Genomic DNA, 14,917 nt, shown 5'->3' on the forward strand with positions numbered 1-14,917 from the left:
GTGTTCCCCACCTCTGGGTTAGAAGTTTGAATAAATTGGGGTCCAATTTCCACTCATGAGGGTCCAGTAGATGTCTGCTTAAGTCATCTGCCAGTGAATTTTGCTTGCCTGACAGGACTTGAGCTTGTAGGTGCACTTGGATGATCAAGGCTGTGTTCCACAGAGCCATGGCTAACCTGCAGAATGGGTAAGAATGAGTTCTGCCCTGCTTGTTTATGTGCCACATAACTGTGGTGTTGTCCGTCTATCAGGAGCTGCCCTGGAAGGATAAGGTATTTGTAGACTGTCAGAGCATTCTGTACAGCTAGCATCTCTTTTTGATTGATATGCAGGGGAATTTGTTCTGGGCTTCATTTGCCTGCCATGTGAGCCCCCCCCCATGCATAGTCTGATGCGTCTGTTGTCAGGGTTTGGGCGGTGAGGGGTTGAGTGAAAGGAAGTCCCTTGTTGTGGTTGCATGCTTCTGCCAATCAAAGAAACTCTGCCCTTAGACAAGATGTGATAGGAATCACTGTTTCCAGGTCCTGAGAATGTTGACACCAGAGACTTTTTAAGTACCACTGAAGTTTCCTCATATGCAGTCTTGCATATGGAATTAGCAGAATGCAAAAGGCCATAAACCCTAGGGCTTGCAGTATTTTCCTTGCAGACAGCTGGGTTTTTGTGGCCATTAGTTTGAAATAGTTTGTGAAATGGATCTGCTTTTCTGGAGTGAGGAATGCCATCTGGGAAGTTGTGTTCAAGCTTGGTCCCAGGAATACAATTTGTTGGCTGGGCACCAGTTGTGATTTTGTTGATGGTGTATCCCAGTGAAGTTAAAAGTCCTTTTACAAATGCCAGGTGCTGAAGTAGCAATTCCGGACTGTCTGCCTGAATCAGGCAATCATCCAAGTATGGGTAGATTTGAATATTTCTCTGCCTGCAGTATGCAATGGCTGGAGCCAGGCATTTTGTGAATACTCTGGGCACAGTAGACATGCCAAAGGGAAGTGCAGATAAGCTTATTTTAAGTCTAGGGTGACTAACCAGGCATCCCTTGGCTAGCATAGGAAGAAGCTGTTGCAGTGTAAGCATTTTGAATTTGGGGACCACCAGAAAGGTGTTGAGAATCGACAGATCCAGAATAGGGTGCCAAGAGCCCTCTTTTCTGGGCACCAGGAAAGTACAGTTGTGTACACTTACCATAAATGTAGATGCTCGAGTGTATTCACTGTTGCAGTCATCACATTTGGGTTATCTGCCTGCAGGTAGCCCTCAGATGGCCTGAATACCAGAGTCTTCAGATTTCTGCGTCGGATGCTGTCACTTCTTCCATGACGTCATGTCGTCAAGGGTATAAAACATGCAGCCGACGCCATTACATCAGTTTTTCTTGTCCCAGATGTCAGGTGCCCCCACAATAGGAAGCAATTATATGGTATGTACCACCCCCAGCAAAAAGCAAATACATAAGATATAATATATGCTAAACAAGAAAGAAAGGTAGAGCCAAGAGAAATCAGGGGGCTGGAGGGAGGGTAACTAGGACTGCAACAGTGAGTACACTCTAACATCTACATTTATGCTAAGTGTACACAACTGTACTATGTTCTTCATGTTTCACTGTTGCAGTCATCACATTTGGGTTGATTCCCAAAGCTAAGGAAGGGTGAAGGCAGTTAAAGAGCATTAGGACTATCAATCACACCCTGTAAGACTGCTGTGGCAAATCCAGCTCTGGATTTAGAAAAGATAGGCAGGTGGTAATGCTTGGTGAAAGTGTGTACAGAGCTCCAGGTAGCAGCTTCCAGGACGTCCCTGGTAGGGACTCCTCTGAGAAATGCCATAAAGGTAGATGCAGCCCTAGTGGAATGTGATCTTATCCCCTGTGGAGTAGGTTTTCCATGGTGTTTGTAGCAGAAATGAATGCAATGGGCTATCCATTTGTAAATGGTTTGCTTTGAAATGGCCTTCCCTCTGCCCCTGCAGCAAAGCTAACTTAGCAGCTGGTCAGATTTTCTGAGAGGCTTAGTTCTGTCCAAACAGAATCTAAGCTGTCTGTGCACATCTTTTCCCCCTTATTTTGAGGATTAGGGAAACAGTAGGCAAATTAATGGACTGGTTTAGAGCCACACTAGACACTACCTTGGGCATAAAGGATGGATTAGTCCTGAGGGAAATCCTGTCTGCATGGAAGAGAATGAAGGGTTCCACTGCCATGAAGGCCTGCAGTTCAGACACTCTCCTTGCTGAAGTGATGGCTAAAAGTAAGGCTGTTTTCCAAGAAAGGAATTTCAACTCTGCTGTAGCAGCTGGTTCAGAGGAAAGAGTGAGTTTTTCCGATACAAAGTTACCGTCCCAGGCTGGGGAGCTCTCCTGGGGGGTTTTAAGTTTTTGGCCCCTCTAAGGAATGGTTTTGGCATGGGATGAAAGAAGAGGGGTGAGCTCAGTATTATAATGTGCTGAAATAGCAAAGGCATGAATCTTAATTGAAGAGAAAGATAAGCCCTTGTGGAACATTTCTGTTACATAATCTAGAATGTGAGGTAAGCTGGGCACCGTTGTGCCCATCCCCTGAGCCTGGCTCCAGGAACAGTATCTTTTCCACTTTTCTGAATAGGATTTTCTAGTACTAGGCCTCCTTGCCTCAAGAATGACATCCAGCACCTGCTTACTGAGGGTTTGCTAGAGGTGAGCTCAGGGAATTAACCAGGCTGCAAGGTCCAGGGTTTGAAGGTGAGGGTGCAGAATGTGGCCCGCCTGCTGGGACAGCAGGGAAGGGGTCTGAGACAGGTGCCATGGTTGCAGCAGTATTAGACTGTACAAAAGGGAGTACCAGTGCTGGAGTGGCCAGTCTGGGGCACTTGGCTTGTCCTGTCTGATCTTTAGTAGAACCTTCGAGAGGAGAGGCAGAGGGAGAAAGGCATAAATTGAGAGGCTTTCCCAGGTAAAGGACACAGCAGCCACTTTCCAAGCTTGACTGTGGGGAGTTCTGGTGCAGAATTTGTTCAATTGGTAGTTCTGAGGGGAGGCAAACAGGTCTACCTCTAATGTCCCCCATTTGTTCCTCAAGAGCTTGAATATTTTGGGTTCCAGTTTCCATTTGTGTGGGTCCATGAGATTTCTGCTCAAGTCATCTGTCAGTGAATTTAGTTCGCCTGGCAGGAACTGAGCTTGCAGGTTCACTTGGTAGCTCAAGGCTGTGTTCCACAGAGCCAAGGCTAGTCTGCAGAGTGGGTAGGAATGGGTTCCCCACTGCTTGTTTATATACCACATAACTGTGGTGTTGCCTGTCTTTATCAATAGTTGTCCTGGAAGAATAAGGTCTCTGAAGGCTGTCAGAGTATTCTGTGCAGCTAACATTTCTTTTTGATTGATATGCAGCTGCATCTGTTTTGGGTTCCAATTGCTCTGAATGCACTGCCCTGCCATGTGAGGCCCCCCATGCATAGTCTGATGCATCTGTTAGGGTTTGGGCGGCAGGGGGTAAAGTGAAAGGGAGTCCCTTGTTGTGGTAGCAGGTCTCTGCCCACCAAAGGAACTCTGCCCTTAGACAAGGAATGACAGGAATCATTGTTTCCAGGTCCTGAGAATGTTGACCCCATAGACTTTTTAGATACCATTGAAGTTTCCTCATACACAGTCTTGCACATGGAATTAACAGAATGCAAGAGGCCATGAACCCCAGGGCTTGCAGGAGTTTCCTTGCAGATAGCTGGGTTTTTGTGGCCAGTAGGTCGAAGTAGGTTGTCAAGTAAACTTGCTTCTCCAGAGTGAGGAATGCCATCTGGGAAGTTGTGTTCAAGGTTGCTCCCAGGAATACAATCTGTTGGCAGGGTACTAGGTGTGATTTCTTCTCGTTGATGGTGTACCCCAGTGAGGTCTGCAGTCTCTTTACAAACGCCAGGTGTAATAGCAAGTCCTGACTTTCTGCCTGAATCAGGCAATCGTCCATGTATGGGTATATCTGAATATTTCTCTGCCTGCAAAATGCAATGGCTGGATCTAGGCACTTTGTGAATACCCTGGGCGCAGGGAAGTGCAGAAAACTGATAAGTGTATGGGGCCCGCCTTGAAACATAGGTATTGTCTGCATGATTCCCTTATTGGGATGTGCAGGTAAGCTTCTTTTAAGTCTAGGGTTGCCAGCCAGGCATCCTTGGCTAGCATAGAAAGAAGCTGTTGAAGAGTTAGCATTTTGAATTTTGGAACCACCAGAATGGTGTTGAGAATAGACAGGTCCAGGATAGGACACCAGGAGTTTTCTTTTCTGGGAACCAGGAACAGTCTCGAATAAAAATCTTGTCCCCTTTGTTCTGCTGGGGCAGGCTGAATAGCCCTGATACTAAGGAGAGACAGCACTTGTTTTCGGGCCTCCACCCACTCATTTGGGGGGAGGTCTGGCCATTCACTTGGGGTTGGGAGTGAGTGGAAGTGGAATCTGTATCCTAGGGAAACTGCTTAAAACCCATTTGTCCTGGGTAATGACTTCCCAGTGCTTTGCTTGCAGGGCGAGCTTCCCTCCTAAGGGAGCAAGTAGTTGAGCAGGATTTGGAAGAGTTAAGGATGTCATTGTGCCATTTTTCCATAGGGGGGGTGGCTCACTACTCCCTGCTTTGGATGTTGGAGCCCCCCACTGTTTAGATATGTGCATAGCTTGAGACTGAAGTCTTGGTGATCTGCTGCTCCTGGGTTTGGACTGAAGGCCTGGAAGGGACGGGAAAAGACCAGTTCTTTGAAGGCCAGTACCTACTGAATCTAGGAAGCTGTACTTGTAAGAAATCTTTGTTTGCGTAGATTTAGCTTTCTCCTCCATCCTTTTGAGGACTTCTGCTATGTTGCCAAAAAGGCAGTCTTGGTTTAAGGGCGCATCCAGTAATGTATCTTTAACATGATCTGGCAAGTTTGGCTCCTTAAGCCAAGCATGCCTTCTAAGTACAGATCCAGTGATAGCAGCACTGCAAGATGCTTCTAAAGCATCAAAACCACATTGCAAAGTAGGTTTACCAACTTGTTCAGCAGAATGCATCAACTCTTGCAAATCTTTGTGTTCAGCACAGTCAAGAATCAACATCATTTTCTGTTTAAGTAGTCTCGTAATATGCTGCTGATACTTTAACATATGAAACTGGCAATTTACAGCCCTAATGGTCAAAGTAGCAGAAGTGTATACCTTCTTACCCCATCTGTCTAAAGCTCTAGAGTCCCTATCGGAAGGGGTAGGATTTTTGGCAGTAGTAGCCGTAATGCCTTTTGGTCCTTGGGAAATGGTTTCTGGATCCTCAGTATGATTCTTGTAGAGGAAGTTCTGAGAGTCAGGTACTCTGTAGTACCTGTCAGGTTTCATGGGAGCTGAAGGCAAAGTGTCTGTGGTAAGGCTGGATTCCAAGAAAACATCTACAATCTCCAGAACAGGAGGGAATAGCTAGAGGCCTGTGTTGAGACAGGAGTAAAAATTCCCTAAGTCTCTTTTTGGACTCAGAATAGTCCTGGTTTTCCCAGCGGAAATGTTCCCTAAGGGTATGCAAGGTTTCACCAAAAGAAAAATCTTCTGGAGGGGAAGCAGAGGGAATGGAATCCTCTATATCAGAATCCTCATAAGTAGATAAGGGTAAATCCTGGTAGTCAGAAGGAACAGAGATATCAGATTCCTGATCAGAAGAATCAGAAAAAAAAATCAGTTCTAGGTCTCTTAGAGGGGGAAGGCTGGCTTCCCCTAATTAAGTTAATAAGGTCTTCAGCCATTCTAATCATTTGTTTTTGAGGCATATGGGCCTGAGAATGCAGTTTGGTCGTCGGTTTTCTAGGCGTAGTGCAAGCTTTAGGACCTGAAAAATTCAGTATTCTTAGCTTGAAACAAAGTCGTCGGTTTAATATGAAAATCGGTAGGCCTGAATACACCCTCAGAAGCCGGTGCCTGCACAGCTGCTCCAGACCCATCCAAAGTAGAGACATCCGCAGGCTCCATAGTCGAAGAAGCATCTTGCGGCATACTGGACTCCGAATGCATCAGTAGAGGCCTGCGAATCTGTAGTAGCAGGTATCAGGGGCTGCAAAAGCACCTCACTGAGTACCGGCGGACTGGTGACTAGCTTAACGGACGTGTTGGCAGTTTTGGACCTATGCGGTCTGTCTGTCTTTATCCTTACGTTTTTTCAGAAGAACGGTAGTTGGATGGCTTAACGAAGCCATTTCGGAGTACGGAGATAGAGAATGAAAGTATTTAGCTACAAAAATAGCATGACGACAAATAGTTTGGGCATTGAACAAGGCACAAAACAGACAGCGAGGGACATCGTGGTCTGAGCCTAAACAGGTGACACAGTAAGAATGAAAATCCCTGAGAGTTACTTGCTTTCCACAAGCAAGACAATTGTTAATTTTTTCTGACATCGGTTAGAACAAGAAAAAAGGATCCTCAATGGGGTACTTATCTTTATGAAGACTTCAGGTCTGAAACTCGAAAACGAAAATTTCAAGAGTCGGCCAACTGGCACTTGCAAACTGCTTTTGCTTTGGGCACAGCACAGCAAGAAAGACTGATATAATGGCATCAGCTGCATGTTTTATACCCTTGACGACTTGACGTCATGGAAGAAGCGACAGCATCCAACGCAGAAATCCGAAGACTCTGGTATTCAGGCTAGCTGAGGGCTACCTGCAGGCAGGTAACCCAAATGTGATGACTGCAACAGTGAAACACGAAGAACATCAGTCTGGAGTAGAAACCCTGTCCCTTGTGGAGAAGGGAAAGCACTTGCTTTTGAGCCTCTGCCCACTGGTTTGGAGGAAGGTCTGGCAACCCATTTGGAGCTGGCAGTGAGTGGAAGAAGAATCTGTATCCCTGGGAAACGATGTTTAGAACCCATGTTTAGAACCCATCAGTCCTGAGTAACGGACATCCACTTTTTTGCATGAAGGGCGAGTTTTCCTCCTAGGGGCGCAAACACTTGGGCATGACTGGGAAGGATAATTGGAAAGTCATTGTGAACTTTTTCCATATGGGGGTGGCTTACCACTCCCTGGTTTTGAGGTGGAAACACTCCATTGTTTAGATCTCTGCATACCCTGAGACTGTAGTCTTGGTGGTCTGTTTCCCCTGGATTTGGACTGAGAAGGCCTGAGAGGGACTGAAAAGGACCAGTTTTTTGAAGGCCAATGCCTACTGAATCTAGGTGGCTGCACCTGTAAGAAATCTTTGACGTTTGCATACATTTAGCTTTTTCTTCCATCTTTTTAAGAACTTCTGCTTTTGTGCCAAACGCTCCTGATTTAATGGAGCATCTAGTAATTTTGCTTTGACATGGTCAGACAAGACTTGTTCCTTTAGCCAAGCATGCCTTCTCAGTACAGACCCAGTGACAGCAGCCCTGCAAGATGCTTCTAAGACATCAAAGCTACACTGCAAAGTATGTTTACTAACTTGATTTGCAGAATGCATTAACTCTTGTAAATCTTTATTTTCTACACAATCTGGAAGTAACACAATTTTTTGTTTAATTAGTTCCATAATATGTTGCTGATACTTCAAAATGTAAAAATGGCAATTCAAAGCCCTGATGGCAAGAGTTGCAGGGGTATATACCTTCTTACCCCATCTGTCTAAAGCTCTAGAATCCCCGACTGAAGGGGTAGGGTTTTTGGCTGTAGTAGCCTTAATGCCTTTAGGTCCCTGGGAAATGGTCTATGGATCCGCTTTAGGATTCTTAGAGAAAATTGTGAGAGTCAGGTACTCTGTAGTACCTGTAAGGTTTTCTAGGAGCTGGTGGTAAGGTGTAAGGAGTAAGACTTGACTCCAAGAAGACATCATCTACAACATCCAGGACAGGGGTTATAGCTAGAGGCCTATGCTGAGGCAAATCTAAAAATTCCCCGAGTCTCTTTTTGGACTGAGGATAGTCCTGGCATTCCCAGCGGAAATGCTCTCTTAAGGTATGCAAGGTTTCACCAAATGAAAAATCCTCTGGAGGGGAGGTAGAGGGAATGGATTCCTCTGCATCAGAGTCCTCATAGGTCGACAAGGGTATGTCCTGGTAATCAGAAGGCTCAGAGCCATCAGACTCATGGTCTGTAGAATCAGAAGGAAATTCAAATCTTTGTCTTTTGGCAGGGGAAGGCTGGCTTCTCCTAATTAGAGTAACAAGGTCTTCAGCCATTCTAAGCATTTGTTTTTGTGGCATGGGAGCTTGAGCATGCGCTTTGGACGTCGGTTTTCTAGACATTGTGCGAACTCTGGGCCTGAGAAACTCAGTAGTTTTAGTTGGAAATGAAGTTGCCGGTTTAATATGAATATTGGTAAGTCAGAATACATCCTCAGAAGCCGGTGCCTGCACAGTGGCTCCACACCCATCCAATGTAGACATTCGCAGGTTCCATAGTCGAAAAAGCATCTCGCGGCATACCTAACTCCGAATGGGTCTCAACAGAGGCCTGCAAATCTGTAGACGTGGGCATCAGGGGCTGCAAAGGCGCCTCACTAAGTACCGGCGGACTGGCGACTAGCTTAGCGGAAGCGCTGTCGGCAGTTTTTGACCTATGCGGTCTGTCTTGGTCTTTCAGCTTTTTCGGAAGATTGGTAGTCGGAAGGCTTGCTGTAGCCATTTCGGAATACGGAGAATGAGAGCAAAAGAATTTATCTACAAAAATAGCCCGACGATGAATGGTTCAGGCGTTAAACAAGGTACAAAACCGACAGTGAGGGATGTCGTGGTCTGGGCCTAAACAGGAGACGAAGTAGGAATGAAAAATCTCTGTGAGGTATATTCTTTCCACAGGCAAGACAATTAATTTTTTCTGACATCAGTTAGAGCAAGAAAAAAGAATCCCCAATGGGGTACTTAGCTTTAGAAGACTTCAGGTCTGAAACTCGAAAAAACGAAAATTTCAGGTAGCGGCCGACAGGCACTTGCAAACTGCTTCTGCTTCGGGCTCCTTCTCGGCAAGAAAGACTGGTGTAATGGTGTCGGCTGTATGTTTTATACCCCTGACATCACGGAAGAGGCGACAGCAACCGATGCAGAAATCCCAAGACTCTGGTATTCGGGCCGACTGAGGGCTACCTGCAAACAGATAACAAGTGTGATGACTAACAGTGAAACACGAAGAACATCTTGTGTTATTCAATGCATCCAAAACATCTTATGTTATTCAATGCATCCAAAACCTCTTCCCTAGACAATCCTTCATAATTACCAGCAATAATACCTCCCTAGAACTAGTCTCTGACACAAAATTACTAGGAATTATCATTGACAATCAACTAAAATTTGATAAGCATCTACAAGCAAATATAAAAAAAACATAAAAAATTAGGTATGCTTTACAGCCACAGTCGCTTTCTCTCTCCCACCACCAGGATTACATAAGCTAATACATACCTTATCCCATCCCTTTTATATGGTGCATCTATCCTAACCAGCCTACAATCTTCCATCAAAACAAAACTCTCATCTTGTTATAACAAAATATCCAAATTTGCAGCAGGGCATAGAGCCTCTTCTCACCAGTGTAATTCCCTTCACCAACTAAGTTGGCTAGAATTACCAAACTTCCTCACATATACCCAGCCCGTCCAAGCACACAAACTCATTCATAACCTGTCTCTCTGCCCCTCCCTAGCAAATATCTTTGAAATGCATAAATCAGATAGACTCCTAAGATCCAGTTCCCAAAACCTAACTAAATTGCATAAACCAACACATCCTGCTGGGAATCAATTGGCATCCTCCTCTCTTGCACACCTCTGGAACTCTCTCCCTTCAACCATTTGCAACACCAGCAGTCTCTCCTTGTTTAAAACCTCACTGCACTCGAACCTTACTTCACAATGGAAATGCTCTTGCTCTCATCCAACCTAACTCTAGCACACTTTCTTCCTAACTTTCCAAACTTTGTTGCCTGTCACTCCCTCCTAAAGTTTTACATCCTTACCTCATTGTAATTCCCTAAAAAAAACAAAACAAAAAAAACTACTACTTACTGAATTAACCTGATGTGATTTTCCTAATGAAAACCTTTTATTTCTGCATTATGTAACATCTATTTGAATTATGCAATATGGGTTTGTACTATACAAAACATGTCTACCATTTAACTGAAATGTATATTATGGATTTGTGCTCTTTCTGTACTATGTATTTGTATTTCTCTGGAGCTTTTCTCCACAGGACTCCATTGAAAATGGGCTCCTTGTAGCCCAATGGACTATCCTGGAAAACAAACTGCAAATAAAGTCACAGTAAATCCTCCAAAATAAACACAAGTTTCTCTACAGAAAGTGCATAAAATAAGTTCAAACAGTTAAAGGTAGAATGAAAACAGGCCGTCAGACAGAAAACCTTGCAACATGCACTAAAACGCACTAAACTGAATAAACTATATAGCTTCCTATGGAAAACAGCACATTACAGTCAAAAACTAAAGATTGTGGAATGTTTTCCACAGACGGAACTTATTGCCCCAACAATAGGAAGACATTATGCCAACTGCTGATACCCTGAAGCCATCAACAGTAGTGTTCTCTCTCTAAGGGCTGCACAGAACTTACTGCAGCTTTTGTTGTCCAGGCTGCTGGTTTTCCTCCACTTAGAGCTCATGCAACCAGCAGCCTGGGAACAAACAGGAGCAGCCCAATGTTTTGGAATGCTGGTCGGCTATTAAATCATTGGCAGGATATAGCCCATACAACTACAGTACTGCAGCAGTGATTATGAAGAAAGATCTACTGTTAAACCTGCAGACGCTAGAAAGGAACTTCACTTGGCTATTTAGTACACTCCACTTAGGGCCATGGGAGGGGCACATTTTCAGGTGCCTCTGGCCAGGATCACTTTGAGCTGGAACGGGAGAAGTAGTTATGTAAGAAGAAGTGTTTGATAGCATCCCAGATTACGTTCTAAAAGATAATGACTTTAATGACACTACCTCGAGTCATACAATTAGACCCAGTCAGGTACAGAGACAAGCAAGTGAGGAAATCAGCATGGGCAGACCAGGCCAATATCCATACTTTCAACAAATGCTACTATGTGGCTACTTCTGAATCTAAGCCACAGCTGTCAGAAGGAAAGTACAGTTGTGTAGGTAAATATACCATAGCACAGATGTTTGAATAAGCAGTTGCCTTAGCTGCATCAGTTACATCATGGACAGCTTCCAAAGACGAAGGGTAATGAGCTATCAATGCTCTGTGCATGTGGAAGCTAAGGAAAATCAGACATCTGGGTACCAAGCCTTTCACAGACTTCAAAGTTTAAGGGCAGTGAGCTCTCAATGGTATAGGCAAGGTGGAAGCTGGAGAAAATTAGAGGTCTGGGTGCCAACCTCTTCAGAACTTTTCTGCTAACGAAGAGCTCTCCTCTTGTGGGCTTTTGAGGTTCATCAGTCAGCTATAATGTCTCCACTGCTGGGCAGATAAGTTCCCTTTCAGAGGAAAACTTCCACAATTTAATGACTAAAACATTTTTTTGTGTAAAATTGTTTGCTTATTCCAAAATGTAATTTTTGTTGGACTGCCATGTGACTTTTTCTCATTTTGAAGACTGTGTAAAGGTTGTGATTTTAACATTTACTCAATTTCTGTGAGAAAACTTATAAATCATGTTCTTGGAATGGGGGGTAAGTGTATGTGGTGCTTGCATTGTGTTTTTGAGATTAAAACATTACTTTTGTGATGCCTGCCTTTTTACAGACTGCTTCTGTCAGTTTTACTCAGACTTCAGGCTTCCTACTCAACTTTACTATGTAACAACTTATCAGATCCCTGGTTCTTAAGAGTATAAATTAAGTGTAGATGTGGTAGGAAGGGGTTTACTTGAACTCAGTAAAAGTGGCCTACTACATGACAGTTTGCTGACCACTTAACATTGAAAAATTGACATCAGCAAGCATTACACTATATAAAAGTGAGAAATAAAACAAGTAATTTCTCATTTTCAAAGAAAAAAGCAAACAGCAGAAACTTATGTCTTTGAAGTCGTCAGCCCTCCACACGCCAGACAAATCTGTCAATTCCAAGACTATACACAAAATAAGGAGGAATATTATATTCTTTGAATAGGGATATTCTTCTCTTAGAATGTATGATGTCAGAGTTCTTAATAGTAAAGTATGGGGTGGAGATGGTATAAGGGTATTGCCCACACAAAGTGATAAACATTTACTAGGTACTTAAAAACTTTCCATTTTACACTTTTAACTCATTACGTGAAGAGCTGTTTGGATTACATTTATTACTATCAAAGTGCAGTATTTCATCAGGTATGAATTTTGTGAGCTGGCATTCAAATGCATAAGTTTCACAAATTTCAGTAAAAGCTGACTGGTCTACAGTTTAAATTAATTACTGTTAACTTGGGTTCTATAAAGACTGCCTCAGAAAAACACCATAAAAGTTCAGCCACTAGGATTCTGCTGAATATTTTACAGTTAGCAGTACTGGGCTTGTTAACTGCCTACCACAACATAACCACTAATTATAGTAGGTAGGTTACAACCTGCAAATACTTTACGTTTGCAGCTTAGGAGAACCAGGAGGTAAAATTCACTTAATATACATTTCCCTTTCCCATCATATCAGCTTGTAAGCAATCCCTACCGTGCATTTGAGAGAGATGGTTCTAGCACCCTTTCCCTGACTTCTGTCATTACAGGCAGTGAGGATGGAGTCAGATATTCTGTATCATCATCATCATCTGAGGGTTCCTCTTCTTGAGGTGGTTTCGGCACAGGTAGTGGTCTGAAGGTAAAAAAATAAACAGTAAAACAGTAAATGATACACTGATTATGACAGATCAAAATTCTAGGGCACTGTCCTTTATACTATAATGCAACTTGTGCCCACGTTTGAGTCCTTTCATCTACAAATAACATGAGAAGGGACAAAGTTCTTCAGGTACAAGATGCAGGAGTTACTAGAAATATCAGTCATGTTACAAGCCATTCATATAAAAATTTTTAAAAACACCACTGAGATCACTGTAATCATCTGGAATAGAAAAGCATCACTATGCCTTGTTACGTAGTAAAAAAATCATATGGATAATGGAATATAAAAAGCAGAGACAGCTGCTGGAGGAAACTGAGTGGGACTACTATGGAGATTTTCCAGCTGAAGAAAGGTCGGAGTACTTCGCTAATGCCAATCAACCAAATAGAAATTACATTACTCATACTTCCCAATCCTCTCTTGGTGTTGCTTTCTTAAACAACGAAGATTCATTTATTTTGTGTTTGCTTTAATCTCTGTGCCACTGGACCATGAAGTGAACTTCCTATGAACATTCTTACAATACTTAGCAAAGCAAAGGCCAATTGAAAGGAAGCTCTCAACCAGTTACTTACTCTTAGATTTTCTCTTTAATGGCCTCACCACTAACCTTGTAGGTGACACACAAGCAACTGTTACTTCTTCCCTAATCTGTTTTATTCTACACCAACAAGGAGTCTAAACAACTCCCTAGAAGCTCTCTTCTCCCCAGAGAATGCTAATGTTTTGTGTGATCACTGAGACATGGTTTAAAGCAGCGGAGAGCACACTGAGTGCTAGGTTATACTGCCTTCCACTTGGACCAGCTACTACACAGACAAGGAACAAAGGTGGAGGTATCTCGATTTACATCAAAAATATACATACCTCAAAAAGGCTGGTCAAACAGGACAATGCACTTGAGCCTCTCCACATTCAAATCATCATAGGCAAAATCCCATACCAGCTCTTTATAAGGTACAGGTTTCCCTCTTTGACCCAGGATTCTCATACCATGTATTTAAACCTATTGGAAACTGTCACCATTCAACCCAGTACTATATTTATGGGTGACTAATTACCTCACAATTAACTGGGAATCATATATGACACCAAACATACAGGCACAGAGCTTCCTGGATTTTGTAAAAACAAACTCCCTGGACCAGACAGTCAATACTACCCTGCCCGTTTCTCTCAGTAGCCAATCAAATAACACTCCCGCCAACTTTCCCATCTAGTCACCCCACACCCCTCCCACCCATTAAGATATCACATACAGGCATATCTGTTTTCACTACCTAATTCCTTACAGTCAAAACAGCTATTCCCTTTTCCTTGTACACTACACCTCACACCACACTCACATTTCACACTCACTGCAGTCCCACAAACCCAAACAATGTTACTTTTTCACATACTCACAGCTACCTTTCTAACTGCTACTTATCATCTTACTTCATACCACACAACATATCACAAAAATCTCATCACCCACACTAGTCAACACAACCCAAAAAATTCACCAAGCCAGTTTTATATTACCATACCTCTGCAACAACCCCCTTCTCACTGAACTTTTCTCAATCAAGTATTTACCCATTCATCCAACATCCAACTTTTTTTTCGTAAACATTTGACATTACTCACAAAACTTGCCAACCTATTCCCATGCAATTTATCTTTACTAATTCTAGCTGGTGATATCCATCCAAACCCTGGTCCACAGTCAAGCTCCCAACAAATTCCACCACATAAAAATTCAAACCTACAAAACTTCATCATTTACCTCATAGTAGCTCCGATCTCCTACTCTTAAATATTAACCTAAGGAGCATCTTAAACAAAGCTGAGCAATTCCAAGCTATCCTCAGCTTATATACCCCCGACTTAGTCATACTAACTGAAACCTGGCTAAAACCACACATTAAAGACAGTGAAGTTCTACCCATGGGTTACAATATTCATAGATTAGACAGACTCAACAAGCGAGGTGGTGGCATTGCAATTGTTTATAAGGACACATTTAACTTAGAAAGATTAGACGACCACCCCACTGATCCATACAATCAGAAGTACTATCACCCACATGCACGACCTCAACCTGGTCTGTGCCATCAATAGGACTTGTTGGCGGGACAGATTTGTGTCCCAGAGACTCCCCCTTCTGTGGAATAAACTCCCTCTCCAAGT

At 43.2% G+C, this 14,917-nt stretch overlaps 1 protein-coding gene across 1 annotated transcript in view; it reads right to left on the reverse strand.

Annotated features, from left to right (window-relative positions):
- CBL (Cbl proto-oncogene) overlaps nucleotides 1-14,917 on the reverse strand; it is a 1,233,699-nt gene that overhangs the window by 219,622 nt on the left and 999,160 nt on the right. The window contains exon 13 of the mRNA XM_044081051.1: nucleotides 12,575-12,715. Coding sequence (XP_043936986.1) covers nucleotides 12,575-12,715 — 141 coding nt within the window. The remainder of the gene's footprint in view (nucleotides 1-12,574; nucleotides 12,716-14,917) is intronic.

Source organism: Protopterus annectens, chromosome 8.part0 (assembly GCF_019279795.1).
Source record: "Protopterus annectens isolate FY-2018-M chromosome 8.part0, PAN1.0, whole genome shotgun sequence".
Lineage (NCBI taxonomy): Eukaryota > Metazoa > Chordata > Ceratodontiformes > Protopteridae > Protopterus > Protopterus annectens.